A 23,924-nucleotide genomic window follows, 5' to 3' on the forward strand; every position below is an offset into this window, starting at 1 on the left:
GACACCTGTTCTGGGGTCAGCTGGTCATGCCATGCCAGAGCCGTTTTTTTTTTTTTCCCCCCTTCATGACCAGGCCATTTTTGCAAAACGGCACTGCGTTTCCTTTACTGACAATTGCGCGATCGTGCGAAGCTGCACCAAGACAAAATTGATGGTTCCCCCCCCCCATCTATAAAACATCCAATAAAAAATGTGTAAAAAATCAAATTGCTTCATCAGTTTAGGCCAATATGTATTCTACATAGTAATATATTTTGTTAGTCTTTATGTATAAATTACCTTTTATTGTACTCTTTATGGCCTATATATATAAACTAATTTCTTTCTCAGTTTAGGCCGATACGTATTCTACATATTTTTGGTAAAAAAAAATCCCAATAAGTGTATTTTGATTGGTTTGCTCAAAAGTTATAGCGTCTACAAACTACGGGATATTTTTTTAGCATTTTTTATTTATTTATTTTTCTTTACTAGTAATGGCGGCGACCAGTGATTTTTAGCAGGACTGCGACATTGCGGCGGACAAATTGGACACTGACACTTTTTTGGGGACCAATGACACCAATACAGGGATCAGTGCTTAAAAAAAAAAAAAAAAAAAAAAAGAAAAAAAAAAGCACTGTCACTGTATAAATAACGCTGACAGGGAAGGGGTTACCATCGGGGGGCGATCAAAGCGTTAAGTGTGCTCCTAGGGGGTGCTTTCCTTTCCTTTCCCACTGAGGCAGTTTTAGCACTAGAAATGGCTCCTGATAACTGCCTCTCATGCCGCCTGAATGTGAGAGCCCCGAGTGCTTTCCACACCGGGGGGGGGGGCGGTGGTGCGCTTGCGGGACGTTAGAAAAAGTCCTGCAGGCGACATCTTTGGGGCGGTTTGGGAGCCCTGTATACAGCACCCCTATACCGCTCCTGCCCATTGAAATGAATGCGAATCCAAAGCGCCGCAACATGGGCGGTTTTCCTCTTCGAAAGCTAGCGTGGGGTGGGGGTGGGGTGGGAGGGTTAAAAACGCCCCGCTAGCGGCCAAAAAAACAGCGCTAAAGCGCCGCTAGAACGAGTGTGAAAGCAGCCTATCTGTGTGTGTGTGTGTGGGGGGGTTTAACTAGAGGAAGAGAGAAATCTGATTAGCAGGAACACAAGATCTCTCTCTTCCTCTCTGCCCCTCCTGTTTACATAGGCCGACCGCTGTTCTGCCGCTCCAGCGGAACGATCGGCTGGTCCTGACGACCATCATGGCCCACTTATTGGCTCCCGCTGTGTATCCAATCACAGCGGGAGCGAGTCGTTGGCGGTATGCGCCCCAGACCCAAAAGAGGAAACAACCTACAGGTAGATTGTTTCACGTAGCCGAGCCGCCCTGCCACAGTAAATGTGCAGTGGGCGGTCCGAAAGCGGTTAAAAAAAAAAAACATTTTAGGACTGAAGATTACATAAAACCCCCAAAACGTGATCTATTTTCTGAAAGTAGACACCCCTGGAGAATAAAATAGTGGAAGTTCCAATACATATATATATATCTCCTGTATTTATGTATAAATACAGAAAGAAATACACTAAAGTTAAAGTGATTGTAAGGGTACATTTTTTTTTAAAATAACAAACAAACATATCATACTTCCCTCCACTGTGCTGCTTGTTTTGCACAGAGTGACCCCGATCCTCATCTTCTGGAGTCCCCCGGCGGCTCTCGCGGCTCCTCCCCACATCTGATAACCCCCCAGGAGAAGTGCTCTCCCGGGGGGTTACCTTGCAGGCGCGCTCCCGAATCCAGCATACGGCGCCCATAGAGGCCAAGTGCAAAACTTGGCCCCGCCCCCCGGCGCTCGCATCATTGGATTTGATTGACAGCAGTGGGAGCCAATGGCTGCTATCAATCGCTGCTGTCAATCTATCCAATCAAGAGCTGAGAACCCCTGGGCAGAGAGGCAGCGCGTCCCCGGCGGGTCAAGTTCGAAGGATCAGGTAAGTAAAACGGGGGGTGGGGGGGTGGGGGGGCGGTCACTGCCAGGTGTTTTTTCACCTGAACGCATAGCATGCATTAAGGTGAAGAAAACACGAACCTTTACAAGCCCTTTAATTTTAAGCCACACAAATGCAATAAATTACCTAATTTTTTTTCCGTGTAAAATATAAGAAAGACGAGATTGCACCGAATAAATAGATACCAAATACGTCAAACCTTAAATTTTGTAACTTTTTTTTTTTTTTTTTTTCACAAAGGGGACAAATAGTCCTCTATGTGATAATTTTAGGTGTCAGGTTCTCTTTAATGAAGCTTCCAGGGTTTCCAAGTTCCCCTCATGTCCCCCTCATGTCCCCCTCATGTCCCCCTCATGTCCCCCTCATGTCCCCCTCATGTCCCCCTCATGTCCCCCTCATGTCCCCCTCATGTCCCCCATGTACTTCAGTGAATGTAATGTAGATCGCACTGCATTACATTCTTACCCGGCCTTGATGGGCGGGGAAATTGTCAACGTCCGCCCACTCCCCTCCCTCCCCTCTAGCCAGCTGCACCCGCTACACCGGTCCCAGGCCCGCAGATGGGCAAGCTGAGCCTAGGATACATGGGGGGGGGCACCGTTACCGGGGGGGTGTGTGGAAGCCATCGGGCGATAGCTCAGCCGCCCAAATACGTCCATTTGACAGGCAGGAGTCCGCTTGTCAGATTTACACACAATCCGGGGGGGGGGGGGGGGGGGGGGCTGCAGCCACTGGGAATGTGTGTAACCCCCCCCCACACACACTGTCAGGTCTGTACAATGTATGGACCTGGCAACGAAGGGATTGAGGGGGAGATTTCCTGTTGAGTTTTTTGGACAGGAAGTGAAGGGAAATTTCCCCAATGGTGCAAAAAACCTGGCAGGGGGTTTCACTTACTTTTTCCTATTTTTTTTTTTAACCGCCCCCAAGTACATTAAGACCCCTTTCACACTGAGCCGCCCCAGGCGTCGGCGGTAAAGTGGTGCTATTCGCCCGCTAGCAGGGCGGTTTTAACGCTAGCGGCCGAAAAGGGGTTAAATCCTCCCGCAAAACGCAACCGTAGTGGCACTTTGCCGGTGGTATGGCAGCGCTGCCCATTGTTTTCAATGGGCAGGAGCGGTGGAGGAGCATTGTAATTACCACTGCAAAGAAGCTGCTGGCAGGAGGTTTTGTGATGCCCTGCCAGCGCAGCGCCCCCCAGTGTGAAAGCACCCGGGCTCTCACACTGGGTTTGCAGCCGAGGCTTTTCTTGGGCGCTATTTTTAGCTACGCTTCCGTTACGATTGAACACAGCTGGAGCCAATCAGCGGGTCCGATCGTTTTCCCGAGGCAGATAGAACGGCAGGTCTGGTTATGTAAATAAGGCTGATCGCCGTTCTGTCACAGGGGGAAGATGGAGATCATGTGTTTCTGCTAGGCGGGAACAGGGATCTCTGCCTTCCCATAGTACAAGCCCCCCCCCCCTCCCCAAAGGGAACACTCCCAGGGAACACATTTAACCCTTTGATCGCCCCAGATGTTAACCCCTTCCCTGCCAGTGTCATTAGTACAGTGACAGTGTATTATTTTTTTTTTTTTTTTAGCACTGATCACTGTATTAGTGTCACTGGTCCCCAAACAGTGTCAAGAGGGCTGCTTTCACGCTGCAGCTGCGTTGGTGGTAAAGCACCGCTCGTTTTAGTGGCGCTTTACTGTCGCATTAGCTGCGCTTTTCGGCCGCTAGCGGGGAGATTTTAAACCCCCCCGCTAGCGGCCAGAGAAAGGGTTAAACCCACCCGCGTTTCAGTGTTTCGTCACATATGGCGACCCGTCACATTTAGCTACCCGCTGGAGTGCACATGCGCGACGCCGCCATGTGCGTTCCAACACTTTTAAAACTTTACGTGTTAAAAGTGACAAAAACACTTGTAACACTTTTTAAATTTTTTTTTTAAACACTTTTAAAAAAGTGTTAAAAGCGACAAGAGTTTTATAAGTGTTGGAACGCATATGGCGGCGTCGCGCACTGCAGCGGGTAGCCAAATGTGATGGGTCGCCATATGTGACGAGACTGCGGCGCTTCCAAAGCGCTTTTTCAGGCACTTCAGAAGCGGTGCCCATTCATTCCCATTCGTCCCAAAGAAGCGGCTTGCAGGACTTTTTTTTTCCCGTTCCGCAAACGCACCGCCCCCCAGTGTGAAAGCACGCCGGCGCTCCGGCTTTCACACCAAGGAGGCCGTTTTCAGGCGCTATTTTTAGCGCTCAAAAATGCCTGAAAACTGCCTCAGTGTGAAAGGGGTATTAATGTAAGATTTCTCCACCGCAAAAGTCGCAGTCCCGCTAAAAATCACTGATCGCCGCCATTACTAGTAAAAACAATAATAAAAAAAAAATCCGTAAAAATATTCCATAGTTTGTAGACGCGATAACTTTTGAGCAAATCAATCAATATACACTTATTGGGATTTTTTTTGTTACCAAAAATATGTAGCAGAATATATATTGGCCGAAATTTATGAAGAAATGACATTTTAAAATTTTTTTTCATTGGATGTTTTATAGCAGAAAGTAAAAAAATATTGTTTTTTTCTTTTCAAAATTGTCGCTCTTTTTTTTGTTCATAGCGCAAAAAAAAACCAAAAAAAACTGCAGAAGTGATCGAATACCACCAAAAGAAAGCTCTATTTGTGGGAAGAAAAGGACGTCAATTCTATTTGGGTACAACGTCACACGACCGCGCAATTGTCAGTCAAAGTTACGCAGTGCTGTATCGCAAAAAAATGGCCTAGTCATGAAAGGGGGGGTAATTCTTCCGGGGCTGAAGTGGTTAAAAACAAACATGCTATGTCAGGTGTCTTGGTTCACTCATCCAGCAGTAACAGTACTTATAAACATAGGGGGCGCCGCTCTCCTAACCCGACCTGTAAGGTGTTAGGCGGCCTCAGCCATTGCTACTCCACAAGCCACGCCCCCTGATGCATTTCTCCCCGCCCACAAGGGGGCTTAGTCATAGAGGTTAACCACTTAAGGACCGGAAGGATTTACCCCCTTAATGACCAGTCCATTTTTTTGCGATAAGGCACTGCGTTACTTTACCTGACAATTGCGCGGTCATGCAATGTTGCGGGACTGCGACATTGCGTCGTACAGATACGGACACTTTTGACACTTTTTTTGGGGACCATTGACATTTATACAGCGATCAGTGCTATAAAAATGGACTGATTACTGTGTAAATGTCACTGGCAGGGAAGGGGTTAACACGAAGGGGGGCGATCAAGGGGTTAAGTGCGTTCCCTGGGAGGGGTTTCTAACTGTGGGGGGAGGGGACTGACTCGAGGAGGAGAGAGATCACTGTTCCTGATCACTAGGAACAGCAGATCTCTCTCTACTCCCCGGTCAGAACGGGGATCTGTCTGTTTACATTGACAAATCCCCCGTTTTGGCTCTTTGAGGAGCGATCGCGGGTGGCCCGGCGGACATTGCGGTTGCCGGTCACTTGCAATCGGTTCCGGCGCCATGCGCGCACGCCCCCCTCCCCCCACTGTATCTATTGTACAACTACAGCGATTCGCACAATAGAGCCAACCTGCCGCAGTATAATGATGGTGGCTGATTGACAAACATGTTATACTGACCTCCTCTGTGTAATGGTTTTGCACAGAGCAGCCCCCCGATCCTCCTCTTCTCAGGTCCCCCCGCCGGTGTTCCTGGCTCCTCCCCCTCCTTCTGAGTACACCTCCCGGCAAGCAACTTGCTAGGGGGAGGTACTTGTGTGGCACGATTAATCATTAAAGTAGGGTTCCACCCAAAAAAAAAAACTACATGAAAAATCATTAAAAAAAAAAATACAAAAAACATTTGGATATTTGTTTTTTTCTTACCTCTAAATGCCTGTTGCTAGGGGGTCCCTCGTAGTCTGCCTCTTCCAGTGCCTGGGCTGGTGACATCACTTCCCCCTCGGCACAGGAAGGGCTCCGCTCTGCTCGCTCCCTCCTGTCAATCATCTGGGACCCATTACAGGTCCCAGATGACTGAGTGGCCAATCACGGCGCGCGGCGCCGCTCGCGCATGCGCAGTGGGTGCCAGGCTGTGAAGCCACAGCCCGGCGCCCACAGTTGCAATGCCGACGAACGAAAGGGTAGACGAGCGGGGCTTCGATCCCCCGCATCGCTGGACCCTGGGACAGGTAAGTGTCCAATTAAAAGTCAGCAGCTGCAGTATTTGTAGCTGCTGACTTTAAATTTTTTTTTTTTTGACGACCTCCTCTTTAAGAATCGTTTTCATCGCAATTTTTTTCCCCGTTGCGATCTTGACAAAGTATTTTTTGATTCTATGCAGAGAATTCTCTCAAAAAAAAACCTGTCAGTCCGCCCAGAATCACAACATTCTTTAGCAGTGGAACTTAAGTATAAACATTGTAACAATTTGTCCTTTAGATGAAAGGAATAGACTTTGGTGTATAAATGAGGAAAGTTTAAACACTAAGAGCCCTTTCACAGGGCCAGCGCCCGAAAAACACCTGAAAAACGCCCCAGTGTGTAAAGGGTCTTAAAGCGGGGTTCCTATTTAAATTAAAAAAAAAAAAAAAATTAAAAGTCAGCAGCTACAAATACTGCAGCTGCTGACTTTTAATCGGACACTTACCTGTCCCAGGGTCCAGCGATGCGGGGGATCGAAGCCCCGCTCGTCCACCCCCCCCCCCCCCTCTGCTTGGCAGCGCCGGCATTTTAACTGTGGGCACTCAGCTGTGGCTTCACAGCCGGGCACCCACTGCGCATGCGCGCGCCGTGACTGGCCCCGCAATCATCTGGGACCAGTCACATGTCCCAGATGATGTACAAGAGGGAGGGGGGAGAGTTGATCTCCCTTCCTGCGCCGAGGGAAGTGACGTCAGGAGCCCAGGCACCGAAGGAGGCAGATTACGAGGGACCACATAGCAACAGGCATTTTGAGGTGAGTAAAAAAATTTTTTTCTCCAAATGTTTTTTTTTAATTTTTTTTTAAGAACATTACTAATTTTTTTTTTTTTTTTTTTTTGGGGTGGAACTCCACTGTAAGTGGTGCTTTACCAGCGTTTTTCGGGCGCTGGCAGTGTGAAAGGGCTCGGGCTTTCACATTGGGATTGCAGATCAGGCTTCTATCGGGCGCTTTACAGGCGCTTTTTTTTAATGCTAAAGCGTCTGAAAAATGCCCCAGTGTGAAAGGGGTCTTAGGTTTCGTCCCTGGGGTCCGGTGCGTCCCTGTTCTCCGGTTCAGGTGCGATTCAGACCCACATTTTAGCCTGAATTTGCACCTGAACCGGACCCAAAGACGCACCGGACCCTTCTTCTTCAATTCGGACCGCGAGCGTCCCGGACCTGTGTGAGCCGCTCCATTGAGATCCGGTCACAACTCATTCATCATGCGAATTGGATGCTGGGAAAACCCACATCCAATTCTCATATATGTGAACCCAGCCTGAGCCGCTTGCCCAACCGTATACTGTGTATATATATATATATATATACGCGGCGGGCCTCCTGGGCAGGATCACGTATCTGTATGTGACCCTGCACTTCTGGATCTGGGGGCGCCGGCGACCCGCTCCCACTGTAATTGTACTCAGCAGGGAGCCAATCAGCGGGTCCGCTGATCGTTCGGGAACACAGGCAGAGCGGGGTGGTCCGCCAATGTAAACAAGGCAGATCGCCGTTCTGCGAGAAGGGAAGGTTGTGATCCTGTGTTTCTGCAAAGCAGGGACACTCATCTCTGTCTCCCCATAGTAAAAGCCCCTCCCCCACAGTTTACACAAACACAGGTTAGGCACACAGTTAACCCTTTGATCACCTCTGATGTTAACCCCTTTCCAGCCAGTGTCATTAGTACAGTGACAGTGCATATTTTTAGCACTGATTGCTGTATTAGTGTCACCGGTCCCCAAAAAAGTGTCACTTAGGGGGTTATTTACGAAAGGCAAATCCACTTTGCACTACAAGTGCGCTTGGAAGAGCTGTGGCTGTAGATCTGAGGGGGAGATCTGAAATGAGGGGGAAGCTCTGCTGATTTTATCATCCAATCACGTGCAAGCTAAAATGCTGTTTTTTATTTTCCTTGCATGTCCCCCTCAGATCTACAGCGACTGCACTTCCAAGCGCACTTGTAGTGCAAAGTGGATTTTTTTGTAAATAACCCCCCCCCCCCAAGTGTCCGATTTGTCCGCCGCAATATTGCAGTCTCGCTATAAGTCGCCGATCGCCGCCATTACTAGTAAAAAAATAAACAAGAATTGCGTAAATCTATCCCATAGTTTGTAGACTTATATAACTTTTGTGCAAAGCAATCAATATAGGCTTATTGGGATTTTATTCAGAATATATTATTTATTTATTCAGAATATATATCGGCCTAAACTGATGAAAATTAGATTTTTGTTTTTACATTTTTTTTTTTTAATTGAATGTTTTATAGCAGAAAGTAAAAAAAATGTTTTTGAAAAAAAAAAAAAAAAATTGTCGCTCTTCTTTTTTTTTTTTGTATCGGAAAAAAATAAAAACTGCAGAGGTGATCAAATACCACCAAAAGAAATTTCTATTTGTGGTGAAAAAAAAAGGACATCAAATATATTTTGGGTACAACGCCGCACGACCGCGCAATTGTCAGTTAAGGTAACGAGGTGCTGTATGGCAAAAAATGGCCTGGTCATGAAGGGGGGGAGTAAATCTTCCGGAGGTCAAGGGGTTAAACAACAACAATCAGACGGGAGATCTGCAAATCTTTTCCCTTTGCGGAGAAGTTGTCTGGCTCCATGCCGCCCTCTAGTGCTCATTAATGAGAATGACTGAGGTTGGAGAATGTGGAAGTTGTTTTCAGCAGATTAGGGGAGATTTCCTAAAACTGGATCACACAGAATCTGGTGTAGCTGTTCAGAGCAACCAATCAGTTTCCAGGATCGGTTACTATGCACAGCTGCACCAGATTCTGTGTGTTCCAGTTTTTATTATATCCCCCCCCCCCCCAATGTGTCTCCAATGTCTTATTTCCAAAGGAAAGTGAACCCAGCTGACATTTTTTTAAATATTTAATGTGGATACAAATCCTATAAGGGGGACATTTAGTCTGCTGACCGGCTATGAAATTCTTGTGAACTGTTTTCCATCCTTTAGCTGCTGATCTCTTGTAGTCTTTTTGCAGACACTTCCATTCTACTTGCACTCCAGGAATGGCTGTATGGGAGCTGGTCTGAGAACTCTGCACTTTACTATCAAAAAATGTTTGTTTTTTTTTTTTTAAACTTTATTGAGGACATCCCTGAGATGATCTACATCATTACACGGAGGTTCTGACCCCCCTGAGTGGGCGGCTCCATGACACCCGGATCTCCCAATATGTGATCAGTCTACATACTTTAGTACATGGAAATCTTGTGGCCACAGAGCTGTCACGCTTTGAATGACAATTACGCGGTCGTGTAACACTGTACTCATAGGACATTTTTATAATTTTTTTTGAGACAAATAGAGTTTTATTTTGGTGGTATTTAATCACCACTGGGGGGGGTTTTATTTTTTATTTTTTTGCTAAACAAACAAAAAAATGCAGAAAATTTGGAAAAAAAAAAAACAACAAAAAAAAAAAAAACAGTTTTCATAGTTTGCTGTAAAATTTTGCAAACAGGTAATTTTTTTCTCCTTCACTGGTGGGCACTGATAAGGTGGAATTGATAGGTGACACTGATGGGCACTGGTAGGTGACACTCAGCACTGATGGGCACTAATTGGCAGCACTGGTGGGCTTTGATAGGTGGCACTGGTGGGCACTACTTAGCAGTACTGATATGCACTGATAGGCAGCACTGATAGAAGGCACTGAATGGCAGCTGGTAGGTGGCACTGATAGAAGGCTCTGGCCACTGATTGGCAGCACTGGTGGGCTTTGATAGGTGGCACTGGTGGGCTCTACTTGGCAGTACTGATATGCACTGAAAGGTGGCACTGATAGAAGGCTCTGATAGGGAACTGATTGGCAGCACTGGTGGCCTTTGATAGGTGGCACTGGTAGGCACTACTTGGCAGTACTGATATGCACTGGTGGGCACTGGTAGGTGGGCACTGCTTAGCAGCAGTGGCTGTTGCTGTATGATACCGATGTCCCGTTTACACAAGCTGGTAATTTGCTTTTTTTTTTTTTTTTTTCCTCACGCTGGGGATAAAAAGCCGATTACCGGCTCTGTTTACATCACGTGATCAGCTTTCATTGGCTGACAGCTGATCACGTGGTTAAGGGGCGGGATCGGCCCCTTACTCTGATCTGTGATCAGCCGAGACTCATGGACTCGCGGATCGCATGGGGCGCGCAGGCAGCACATGCACGGGAGGACATACATGGACGCCATCCGGGGAATTTAGACCGCTGTAGCCGTATTCCGGTGTGTTTTTTTTTTTTTTTTTCTGGACAAATTAGGCTTTCACTTGGTGGTAAATGGTAATGGATATCTCCTGATTTATTTATTTATTTATTTATTTATTTATTTTTTATTATAGAAAAACTGGCCCAAAATGGTAAAAAAACAACTTTTTAAAAAAAATCTAGCTGTATATTTCTTGTTTCTACCATAACCTACCACTAAACAACAATCCACAATAAATTCTCCCGCTCCTGACGATCGCAGTGATATTATGTGTATGTTAGTAGTTGTTGTACCCGTAGTACAGACCAGAAACAATAGTGCGCTTTTTGTTTTTTATCCTGCCTAAAACACACCGACACTAAATTAAAAAAAAAAAAAAAACCCTGTCCAAAATATTCTGACCATGACCTTTGACCCTTACTTGACAAACACTAACCCTGGCACTGACCTAGATCACACCTTGATCTAGCTGTTTTTTTTTCTTCTTTATTTTGTATTATTATTATTTTTACACTGTTGGTTTTTTTTTTTTTTTTTTTGTTTGTTTTTCTCTCTCTGCAAGGAGAGAGAGAGATACAATGTATCTTTCCTCTCCGTTTCTAACAACCTAAAGAATAAAATGGCGGTCGTTGCAATACTTTCTGTCACACCGTATTTGCGCAGCGGTCTTACAAGCGCACTTTTTTTGGAAAAAATACACTTTTTTTTTTTATTAAAAAAACAAAAAAAAAACTGTAAAGTTAGCCCAATTTTACTTTATATTTATTGTACGTTACACCAAGTAAATTGATACCCAACATGTCACGCTTCAAAGATGCGCCGGCTCGTGGAATGGCGACAAACTTTTACCCTTAAAAATCTCCATAGGCGACGTTTAAAAAATTGTACAGGTTGCCAGTTTTGAGTTACAGAGGAGGTCTAGGGCTAGAATTATTGATCTCGCTCTACCGATCGATACCTCGCATATGTGGTTTGAACACCATTTTCATATGCAGGCGCTACTCACCTATGCGTTCGCTTCTGCACGTGAGCTCGGTGGGACGGGGTGCATTTAAAAAAGTTTTTTCTTATTTATTTTACCTTTTTTATTTTTTGTGTTTACACTGTTGTTTAAATAAAAAAAAAAATGTCACTTTTATTGCTATTACAAGGAATGTAAACATCCCTTGTAATAGAAAAAAAGAATGACAGGTCCTCTTTTATATATGAGATCTGGGGGGTCAAAAAGACCTCACATCTCACATTTACACTAAAATGCAATAAAAAAAAAAATTTGTGATTAAAAAAATGGCCCTTTAAGAGCTATGGGCGGAAGCCACGTCAAAACTTCACTTCTGCCCACAGCTCTTAAAGGGCCATTTTTTTAAATTACAAATGTTTTTTTTTTTTTTTGCAATGGTATGGAGATGGTTTGGGGGTTCATCTTCTCCTCACTCATCTCCATGCCCAGCAAGGAGAAGGATCCGATCATCTCCGCCGCTGCCGATGGCTCCGATAAGTGGCGGAGGGAAGGGGAGGGGGGGAACCTCTCTCGCCACCGATAAAAGTGATCTCGCGCCGAATCCGCTGCAGAGACCACTATTATCGGAATCCTGACCGCCGGCCAAAGAAGAGGATACTGGGGTTATGGTATCTGCTGCCATAACAAAGATATCCCTCTTCAAAGTGAGGAAGTATATTGGCGTGCGGCGGACCAGAAGTGGCTAGACGCGCATTGCCGAAAATATTTTTTTTGTTTTCATTTCATTCGTTTTTTTTTTTTTTTTCCCCGGGTCATTCGTTATGATCAAAATTCATTATTTCAAATAAAGTCGTAACTTCGGAAAAATTTGAGTTTTAAAATTCAGAAATCCGAAAATAATAACGAACGATTAAATTTATATAGGTATTTGAATTTCCCTTCAAATTTGGCTGTTGGTGAATGTAACGGAATACAAATTTATCCGAAGTTACGAATTATCTGAAATAACGAATGCCAACAACAAATGGAACGGGAACAAATTAATAATAAATAATAATAAAAAGTTTTACTGTTATTATTTATTATTATTAATTTGTTATGTTCCATTCGTTTAGATGCGGCATTCCTTATTTCGAATAATTTGTAACTTTGTATCAATTCGTATTTTTTTACGTTCGCCAACAGCCAATTTTGAAAGGAAATTCATATACCTATCATTTAATAGTTTAGTAATAGTTATCATTAGTTTATTATTTTGAATTTTTGAGTTTTCGGGTTTTCGTTCTTATTTTCGAATGATTGTTTTTGGAAGAAATCATTCAACGGCTTTTCGTTAATTCGAATATTTGCGAATGAACTACCGTATTTATCGGCGTATAACACGCACATTCATTTTCAGAGGGAAGTTTCAGGAAAAAAACTTAAATTTTACATAAGGAACTTTGAAGCAAAATAAGGGTCAGTGCCCATCTGCAGCCTCACAAGTGCCATCAATGCAGCCTGATCAATGCCCATCTGCAGCCTCACAAGTGCCATCAATGCAGCCTCGCCATTGCCCTCAGTGCAGCCTGATCGATGCCCATCTGCAGTCTAGAGGGGACAGGGAGGGGGGCGGGACGAGCGCCGACAGATTACATACAGTGAGAATCTCCTATGATAGACAGAACAGTGGTCCAATGGCGGCCCAGGAGACGGGACTTCCTATTACAGAGGCCACCAAGTAAACAGGAGATTCTCACTGTATGTAATCTGACGGCGCTCGTCCCGCCCCCTTCCCTGTCCCCTCCGAGGCAGCTAAATAAGTATTGGCGTATAACACGCACACGCCATTTGCACCCGATTTTCATGGTGAAAAAGTGAGTGTTATACGCCAATAAATACAGTAATTTGTCGAATTTTGTCGAAGAACGAATTCAGAATGAAACGAATTGCACGTGCCTGGCAGTGTCTCAGTAAGTGCTGAAGCCAAAGCATCAACATGGCAGATCTATTTTATATTGACTAATGTAATAAAAAAACAAATAAATAAATAACCGCAATGCTCCCCCCCCCCCCCATCATCAAGTTCCCTGCACTTCCGTCCTCTTCTCGTTCGGTGGTGTTGGGGGGGGGGATCTTTAATGCTGAACGGGGTGCTGCTCATGGCAACGCAGTATTAGTCCTGAGCCTGAAACCAGATGATTGGTGACATCTATTGGTGAAAGAGGATTACTGCAGGGGGCAGCTGTGGACTGAAGGTGAGAATTGCAGCAAAAGCTTTTTTTTTTTTTTTTTTTTTTTTTAATTCTTTTTTCAGTGGACAATTTTTTTTTTTTTTGGCTGGAGTTTAAACTTTTTAAGGGTTTTTTTTGGCTTTAGTTTCACTGTACATGCAATTATTAAAAAAATAAGTAAAATAATATAATATTAATAATATAATAATAATACATTAAAAAAAATAATAATTCCAGGTCAGTCTATTGATCTCTGAGAAGTGTTTTCTACTGATGAAGTTTAATCTCCACTGACCCCCATATCGGTCTCTTTCCAGGTCTCCTGTAGAGAAGAAGGCCTCCCCCCTCCTTCCTCTGACTGTGAAGAGTCGGTACGTCCTCCGCAGGAAGAGCGCCCCCCGGGTGAAGTCCCCGGTAACTGTGAAAAGAAGCTCCCCGCGTGCGCTGGTACATCTCTCCAAACACCGACTGAGGAGGCTTCCCCCCACCAAGATGCAATCCCCCGCCGCCCGAGACGGTAGGTTCATAATATGTATATATGTACTACAGTGGAACCTTGGTTGACCAGTAACGCGGTTAACGAGCGTTTTGAAAGATGAGCAACTTTTTTTTTTTTTTATTCTGACTCTGCGCAGAATTCAAGCTAATGGGTCGTGCAGTACCGTATTTGGCCAGAGGTGCGGGGGCGCCGGTGACACTCGGAACGGTTTAAAGCCGTTTGGAAATACTCCGTTCCCGAGTGTTTCCGAGCCTTTCCGAGTTCAGCCGAGCTGTCCTCGAGTATATCCGAGGCTCTCCGGCGACCCCCCCCCCACCTCTGGCCACATACGGTATTGCATGCAATAGAAGTCAATGCGAAATGAATCATCTTCGTTTCTATTGACTTCTAAGGGGAAACTCGCTGTGATATACGAGTGCTTTGGATTACAAGCATTCTCCTGGGATGGATTATACTCCTAATTCAAGGTTCCACTGTATATTCCTCCTGCGTGGCTAAAATAGTGCTAAAGTACATGCTAGCTGCTGACAACCACTATGGGGTCGGTTCACTAAAATTGGAGCGTGCAAAATCTGGTGCAGCTGTGCATGGTAGCCAATCAGCTTCTAGCTTCAGCTTCTTCAATTTAATCTTGGACAATAAAACCTGGAAGCTAATTGGCTACCATGCACAGCTGCACAAGAGTTTGCACTCTCCAGTTTTAGTGAATCAACCCCTATGTGTTCCCACATATACACTATATTACCAAAAGTATTGGGACGCCTGCCTTTACACACACATGAACTTTAATGACGTCTTAGTCCGTAGGGTTCAATATTGAGTTGGCTCCGCCCTTTGCAGCTATAACAACTTCAACTCTTCTGGGAAGGCCGTCCACAAGGTTTAGGAGGGTGTCTATGGGAATGTTTGACCATTCTTCTTCTAGAAGCGCATTTGTGAGGTCAGGCGCTGATGTTGGGCGAGAAGTCCTGGCTCGCAGTCTTCACTCTAATTCATCCAAAAGGTGTTCTATCAGGTTGTGGTCAGGACTCTGTGCAGGCCAGTGAAGTTCCTCCACCCCAAACTTACTCATCCATGTCTTTATGGACCTTGCTTTGTGCAGAAATCATTTGGCGGAGGGGGGATTATGTTGTGGGGGGGGGGGTTATGGTGTGGGGGGTTGTTCTTCAGGGGTTGGGCTTGGCCCCCTTAATACCAGTGAAGGGAACTCTTAAGGCGTCACCATAACAAGACATTTTGGACAATTTCATTCTCCCAACTTTGTGGGAACAGTTTGGGGATGGCCCCTTCCTGTTCCAACATGACTGCACACCAGTGCATAAAACAAGGCCCATAAAGACATGGATGAGTGAGTTTGGGGTGGAGGAACTTGACTGGCCTGCACAGAGTGGGCCAACTCAATATTGAACCCTACAGACTAAAACTGGGATGCCAAAAAAGTTCATGGGCGTGTAAAGGCAGGTGTCCCAATACTTTTGGTAATATAGTGTATATGAAAAACAAATATAGAGGGCGCCTCCATTTAGGTGTAGCGACAACTTGGTGGAGGAATCCTCTTGTGTTTGTTTTACAGATCCAGTTCCATTTACTATCGGCCTGCCGGGAGGGTTTGTTGTATCCTTTGTGTATTTTAGGTGAATTGTAAGTGATTTTCACCCTACATGGATCTGATATAAAGTATCTGCTTCTTTTTCTTTCAAGATTTTCTTCAGCCCTTTTTGTACCAATTTCTCTCATTCTCTTTTTGTATTTGATTGTCGGATTCCCTGACAATTTATGATGTGTCTCAGTATCGCTCAAAAGTCTTGACATTTCGTTGTTATTCGCCTCTTTAGATCCACAACTCCTCCCCCTTTATCGGCTGGTCGCACCACGATACCTTTTATCCCTTCCAAACTGCTCGTTCTTTCCTTAAGTCACTCGGGTCACCTGCTGACTTGCTGCCCGCCTACAGTACTTTCTACTGCGAGCCGGCGGCAGCTGCAGGCTAAGGGATGTAACTGTATGTCTCTTGGCACATACACACTGCCACGCCCCTTGGGGCTCGCAACGGCGCGATCAAATGAACGCTGTGTCTGGTGGTTCAGAGCTCACTGTGAGCGGCTGGAGTATTATGTGATCACTATGACCAATCATAGTGATTACATGTAAACAAAACAGTCATGAGTGGCCTCCATTCATAACTGCTTGCTTACTATTGTGATGCTGTGATTGTCCCACAGCTATCACATGGTACCCAACACCCTGCACCATGTGATTGGTCATGAGTGGCTTCCATTCATGACTGCTTGCTTTACTATTGTGATGCTGTGATTGGCCCACAGCTATCACATGGTACCCAACACCCTGCACCATGTGATTAGCTGTAGCCAATCACAGATCACAGTAGTAAACAAGCTGTCGTGAATGGAAGCCACTCATGACAGCTAAAACTATTGCTTATAACAGTGGTTATCACTGTTATGAGCAATAACAGCGTAAAAAAAATAAATAAAAAAAAATCCCTGATCACCTCCCAGAGTAGTACAGTGCCACAATGGTGACACCAAACTACTCTGATGGAGAGTATGTAAAAAAAATTAATAAAAACATTTAAAGCGGTTGTATACCCGCTGGGGTTTTTTTTTTTTTTTTCTACACCTGCAAGTGAAAAGGCATAATGAGCTAGTATGCGGAGTTTGCCGGGCTGTCAGCCAAGAATCCCCTGTGCGCATGCGCCGCTGCAGTCAGCGGCTCATTGCGAGAGGAATATCTCCTAAACCGTACAGGTTTAGGAGATATTTTCTTTACCTACAGGTAAGCCTTATTATAGGCTTACCTGTAGGTAAAAGTAAAAAAAAAAAAAAGTATACAACCGCTTTAAAGTGGTTGTATACATTCATTTAATTTTATACATTTTTTACCTACAGGTGAGCCTATACTAAGGCCTATACTAAGGCTTACCTGTAGGTAAAATTATTAATATCTCAGTTTAGGAGATATTCACTTTGCATGCAGCCGCTGACGTCGGCGGCGCATGCGCTCTGAATAGCTAGCTGAAGGTCTGGCAGACGCTGCCGGACCTTGCCGGGAAGAAGACTCCCGCACGCACGTGTGGGAGTGACGTCATCGCGGCTCCAACCACTCACAGCGCCGGAGCCGGGAACCCGGAAGAAACGCCGAGGACAAAAATGTCAGCTCCCTCGCCGTGGAGCCGGCTGCGATACGGGGGCTTCGATCTAAGGTAAGTAAATCATAATGAGCTAGTGTGCGGTGCATACTAGCTCATTATGCCTTTGTCTTACAAGGTTTTTTTTTTTTTTTTTTTAGATGTGCGGGTATACAACTGCTTAAAAAACGGAAGAAAATGTTTAAAAAAAATTGAATAAAAAATTATTTATTTTTTACATAGTGTCAGTATCCCTGATCGCCGCCACACCAGTTACATGATGATGCTGTACTGCACTAGTGACGCTATGTAAAAAAAAAAAAAAAAAAAAAAACATTTTATTTTATTTATGTAACCAATGTAAGGATTGCATTCCTTTTACGGACCACCAATGTAAGGATCTCTCTTCCACAATTGGTGGTGTCAGCGGGGAGTGTGGATATTTTTAAGAGACTCTTAGATGTGCATCTTAAAGAACACAACATACAGGGATATGGGAAATAATCATACAGAAACACACATATACACCTACACAGGTTGGACTGTAACCTTACCCACTATGAAAATATTTAAAGTGGTTGTTAACCCCCTGTGACCTCTTTATATAATCCTCTGTGTTATGCTATGTGCTCTTGTCTCTGTGTTTTATAAAAAAAATTCTGTCTATACCTGATTTCAGAGCGCCGTTGGGCGCTGACGTGACTGGCCGCTTTTCTCCCCTCTCCTGATCTGACATCTAGAGCGGGAGGGGTCGAGATTCCCTCGCTGACGTCAGCTGGGAAGAGAGGAGGAGAGAAGCGGCCAGTCACGTGAGCAGCACTCTGAAATCAGGTATAGACACAGGAGAGCAGGGCTGCGGATGATGGAGGCATGTAAACTGACCACGGTGTCAGGGCTCAGCAGCCATGATATACCGTGGTCAGTTTACAGAGGGGAGGGCATATCCAGGCAGGATCAGAAAGGTGGTTCAGGTTAAACAGGGGGGCCAAATTACTCAGCACAAGCACTGCGCTCTATAACGTGCTTTAAAGGAAAAGGATCCGTTTTTTGGGGTAACAAACGCTTTAATTTCTCTATTTTCACAAAAATTAAAAAAAAAAAATTCCAACTTCAAAAAAATCGCCATGCCTCTTACTAAATACCTTGGACTGTGTGCTTTCCAAAAAGGGGGTCATTTGGGGGGTGTTTGTACTGTCCTGGCATTTTCGGGCCTCAAGAAATGAGATCGACCGTCAGTACATCAGGATTGATCGTTTTTCAGATATCCTGTATATCTCATAGTTTGTGGACTCTATAACTTTCCCACAGACTAAATAATATTCACTGATTTGGGGTATTTTGAACCAAAGAAATGGAGCAGAATATATTTTGACCTAAATTTATGAAGAAAGATTATTTATTTGCAAAATTTTAGAACAGAAACGTGGTGTTTTTTATTTTTTTTTTTAATTCTCGATATTTTTTCCGATTTTATATAGCAAAATAAATAAAAACCTCCGTGGTGATTAACCCCTTCAATACCAGTCACTTTCCCCCCCCCCCTTCCTGCCCAGGCCAATTTTCAGATTTCACACTTAGAATGACAATTGCGCGGTCATACAACACTTTTGGTGGTAATTAATCGCCGCTGGTTGTTTTTTTTTTTATTTTTTGCTAAATAAACTAAAAAAGCTGAAAATTTTGAAAAAAAGTATTTTTCTTCATTTCTGTTATGGAATAATGGAATAGTGCCCCATTGTTGGTGTCAGTGGGAGGAATAGTACCTCATCATTGGTGTCAGTGGAAGGAATTGTGCCCCATCATTGTCAGTGGGAGGAATAGTGCCCCATCATTGGTGTCAGTGGGAGGAATAGTGCCCCATCATTGGTATCAAGGGGAGGAATAGTGCCCCATCATTAGTGGGAGGAATAGTGCTCCATCATTGGTGTCAGTGGGAGGAATAGTGCCCCATCATTGGTATCAGTGGGAGAAATAGTGCCCCATCATTGGTATCAGTGAGAGGAATAGTGCCCCATCATTGATGTCAGTGGGAGGAAAAATGCCCCATCATTGGTATCAGTGGGAGGAATAGTACCCCATCATTGGTGTCAGTGGGAGGAATAGTGCCCCATCATTGGTACCAATGGGAGGAATAGTGCCCCATCATTGGTATCAGTGGGAGGAATAGTGCCCCATCATTGGTATCAGTGGGAGGAATAGTGCCCCATCATTGGTCGGTATCAGTGGGAGGAATAGTGCCCCATCATTGGTCGGTATCAGTGGGAGGAATAGAAGGGTCGGGAAGAGTCCAGCAAAGGGCCTCAGTTTGGAGATCACTGGACTGGACAGTCTTTCTGTAACCTTTGTTATATTTGTAGTGACATCTTGTGGATGTCGTGTTGAACGTGTTCTTTGGTGGGGGGGGGTATATTATATCACATAACCTTTTTATATCTTATTATTATTATTATTATTATACAGGATTTATATAGCGCCAACAGTTTACCCAGCGCTTTACAACAATTAGGGCAGACCGTACAATTACAATACAGGAGGAATCGGAGAGCCCGGCTCATTAGAGCTTACAATCTAGGAGGGAGAGTCAAGTCTTATATTTGTCTTATATCTTTTATATTTTGATGCTTGTTCTAGTTTGTAGAAATGCTCTGAATCAGGTAAAGCCGCAGTCCTCCAGGTTTGTTGTTTTGCAGGAAGTGTCCATCAGAGGGCAGCCTTGTGCCAGGCTCTCGCACCACCTTGTCCACCTCTCGCCTGTAATGAATTGCCCAATTTCCTCTTTATGTGAAGGGAAGCAGATATCAAGTAATTTGCAGCAATAAGCCGCTAATGCCGGGTCCCCGTATCAAAGCGGGGAAAAAAATAGCTGAAAAACACACCCTGTGTTCATTCCTTGGGGCAGATAAAACACTAATATATAATTATCCTTGCAAATTGGATTGTTTTAAATAACCAAAACGCGGCAGCCGGGGAAGGATCTGCCGGCCATTTTGCTTGAGTTACTATCGCCGTGTAATTGCCGCCTTCAATCAATTCCCTCGCCATTAGAAATTCCATCACAATCAACATTAAACTTTATACGTTGCCGGGGCCTATCAGCCTTCCCATTCTTGCTCCTTTCTTCTTTTAAAAGCTCCACTTTAACTGGCAAAATTAATCAGGGAGAAGATTTGAAACATTTACCCGTGTGAGGAGAGGTCAGGCTCTCGCCGGAGAGCCCGGCAGATAAGCGCGGGCTAATAAAAAGAGAAAATTGAATTACTAATGATCGCAGTCAGGCCGGTTTATAAAAACCTGGGAGGACAGCATAAATGAATCATCTGCTACCACGGGCCCCGCTGATAGATCGGAGGTAATCCATTAGCTGGGCCAGCAGAGGAGACCTTGTTATGGAGAGAGAGAGAGACTGTGGACGGGGATCTGGGCATGGTGGCTCAGGCGGTCTTTTTGTTGATGCCTTTGCTTTTTAAATAAAGTTTTTAAATAAAGTTCAGTTCATTCCTAGGGCCAAGACCTTTTATTACTGGCTTGTAAATGGAGTTTATAGTGAGCTTTGTAGTCGGCTTACCAAATGACTTTGAGTTCAGGTGTCTCCAACGAAGGGTACTGGTGATATTACATCATACAAGTGCAGCTGTGAGCAGTAGTAAAGTTTAATCTACTGAGTGCTGGAACTATACTGCCAGAGCGCATTCATGGCGGTGATGCTAATCCTAGACCGACTGGGATAGGCACTGTCCAAAAATGGTGTTTGGCCGGCTGTCGTTGGGGCCCTTTTAACTTTGCGCTGTTAAGGCTAAGGTATAATGCTGTATAGCAGGGATCTTCAAACTACGGCCCTCCAGCTGTTGCGGAACTACACATCCCATGAGGCATTGTAAAACTCTGACATTCACAGACATGGCTAGGCATGATGGGAATTGTAGTTCCTGAACAACTGGAGGGCCATAGTTTGAAGACCCCTTCTGTAAGGGTTGGTATAGGTGCAGTCTAGGTTTGGAATAAGTGTGGTATAGAGTGCAGTATGGGTACGGTATAAATTGGGTGTCCTACTCTCCATGACTCTCTGCTAGCAGTATCAGTAATGGGCAAATAGCCCTCTCTCAACAGTCCCCAGGATGCTGTGAAGACCTCTGTAGATGAGGGGGGCCCTTGGTCTCTCCGTGAAAGCCTCCTGTGATCAGCGGTGGGAAGCAGAGCGGACGCTTCAGTCTTCCTGCTGCAATGTGATGTGATGTGGTGCTGTGCTGCCAAGACATTGTAGACAATTGTCCTCTTCCAACATTGTAGGAACACTTTGGTGAAGACCCTTTTCTGCTCCATCATGACTTTCCCCTGTGTACAAAGCCAGCTCCATAAAGACAAGGTTTGAACAGTTTGGTGTGGAGGAACGCCAGTGTCCTGCACAGATTGCTGACCTCAACCCTACTGAACATATTTGATTTGTCAGCCAGGTCTTCTCATCCATCATCAGTACCTGACCTCACTAATGGGCACAAATTCCCACAGACACTCAAGTTTTGTGGAAACTCTACCTTGAATAGTGGAGGATGTTGTGGCCACAAAGGAGGACAACTCCATGTTAATGGCCATGGTTTTGTAATGGGATGTCCAACAAGCTCATTTAGGGTACAGTCTGGTATAGACCCTTTTCTGTCCCACCATTACTGTGCCTCTGTGTACAAAGCCAGCTCCATAAAGACATGGTTTGAGCAGTTTGGTGTGGAGGAACACCAGTGTCCTGCACAGATTCATGACCTCAACCCTACTGAACATATTTGATTTGTGAGCCAGGTCTTCTCATCCATCATCATTACCTGACCTCACTAATGAGCACCAATTCCCATAGACACTCAAGTTTTGTGGAAACTCTACCCCGAATAGTGGAGGATGTTGTAGCCACAAAGGAGGCCAACTCAATATTAATGGCCATGGTTTTGTAATGGGTGGTCCAACAAGCTCGTTTAGGGTACAGTCTGGTGAAGACCCTTTTCTGTCCCACCTTGACTGTACCTCTGTGTATAATGTCAGTGCCATGAAGACATGGTGTGACCAGCTTGGTGTGGAGGAACTTGATTGTCCTGTACAGAGCCCTGACCTCAACCCTACTGAACACCTTCGGTATGAAGTAGATTGCCAGTTGTGAGAAAGGTCTTCTCTTCCAACATCCGTACCTGACCTCAGAAATTGCCACAGATTTCCTATAGACATCGTCCAAAATCTTATGGAAGACCTTCCCAGAATAGTGGTAGCCGTTATAGCCACAAAAGTGGCCAACTCCATAATAATGGCCATTGTTTTTGAATGAGATTTCCAACAAGCTCATTTAGACTACAGTTTGGGGAAGACTCTTTTCTGTTCCAGCGTGACTAAAGACATGACTTGACCAGTTTGGTGTGGAGGAACTTGAGTGTCCTACACAGAGCCCTGACCTCAACCCTACTGAACATCTGTAAGATGAATTAGAACGCTGATTGTGAGCCAGGTCTTCTCATCCAACATCAGAACTTGACCTAAAAAATGGGCAGAGATTCCCACAGACACGGCAAAATCTTGTGGAAAGTGTTCCCAGAAGAGTGATGGTTGTTATAACCACAAAGGAAGCCAACTCCATATTAATGGCCATGGTTTTCAAATGGGATGTCCAACAAGCTCATATAATGTACAGTTTGGTGAAGACCCTTTTCTGTCCCACCATGATTTCGTACAAAGCCAGCTCTATAAAGACATGGTTTGACTAGTTTGGTGTGGAGGAACTCGAGTGTCCTGCACAGTTTCCTGACCTCAACCCTACTGAACACCTTTGGGATGAATTAGATTGTCAATTGTGAGACAGGTCTTCTCATCTAACATCAGTACCTGACCTTAAAAATGGGCACAGATTTCCTATAGACATTGTCTAAATCGTATGGAAGACCTTTCCAGAAGAGTGGAAGCTGTTCTAGCTACAAAAAAAGTCCAGTTCTATGTTAATGGCCATGGTTTTGGAATGGGATGCCCAACATGCTCATATAGGGTACAGTTTTGGGAAGGCCCTTTTCTGTTCCACCATGACTAAAGACATGATTTACTTGTTAGTGCTGAAGACCGTGCTGGACTGACTCAATCAGTCACTGGTCATTGGTAGGTCATAACTTGGGCGAGTAGAAAGAAATCCCTTCCAGTGGTTTACGTCCAATTTGAGGAAGGTGCCAGTGAGCTCTCTTGGGGCTTGGGCTTCTTCCTTCCAGTATGGCCTTATGCCGCGTACACACGGTCGGACTTTTCGACCGGACTGGTCCGACGGACCAAATCCGGCAGACAATCCGATCGTGTGTGGGCTTCAGCGGACTTTTCCAGTCGCAAATCTGATGGACTTTAGATTTGGAACATGCTTCAAATCTTTACGTCGTAACTCCGCCGGACCCAGAAATCCGCTCGTCTGTATGCCGGTCCGACGGACAAAAACCGACGCTAGGGCAGCTATTGGCTACTGGCTATCAACTTCCTTATTTTAGTCCAGTGTACGTCATCACGTACGAATCCGTCGGACTTTCGTGTGATCGTGTGTAGGCAAGTCCGGTCTTTAGAAAGTCCGTTGAATGTCCACCCAAAGTCCGTCGAAAATCTGTCGAAAGGCTGTCAGACGGGCTGTCACCCTTTTGTAGCTGAAAAGTCCGACCTTGTGTACGCGGCATTAGGGTTGTTTCCATAAGGTAGACTTGGAAAGTAGTGGTGCACCGAAATGAAAATTCCGGTGCCGAAACCGAAAATTCAGG

General features: G+C 44.9%; 1 protein-coding gene across 1 annotated transcript in view; it reads left to right on the plus strand.

The window, feature by feature from the left end:
• Positions 1 to 23,924, plus strand: part of ZC3H3 (zinc finger CCCH-type containing 3) — a 282,488-nt gene that overhangs the window by 4,971 nt on the left and 253,593 nt on the right. The window contains exon 3 of the mRNA XM_073632632.1: positions 13,840 to 14,039. Coding sequence (XP_073488733.1) covers positions 13,840 to 14,039 — 200 coding nt within the window. The remainder of the gene's footprint in view (positions 1 to 13,839; positions 14,040 to 23,924) is intronic.

This window comes from Aquarana catesbeiana, linkage group LG05, assembly GCF_042186555.1.
Source record: "Aquarana catesbeiana isolate 2022-GZ linkage group LG05, ASM4218655v1, whole genome shotgun sequence".
NCBI classification, from domain to species: domain Eukaryota; kingdom Metazoa; phylum Chordata; class Amphibia; order Anura; family Ranidae; genus Aquarana; species Aquarana catesbeiana.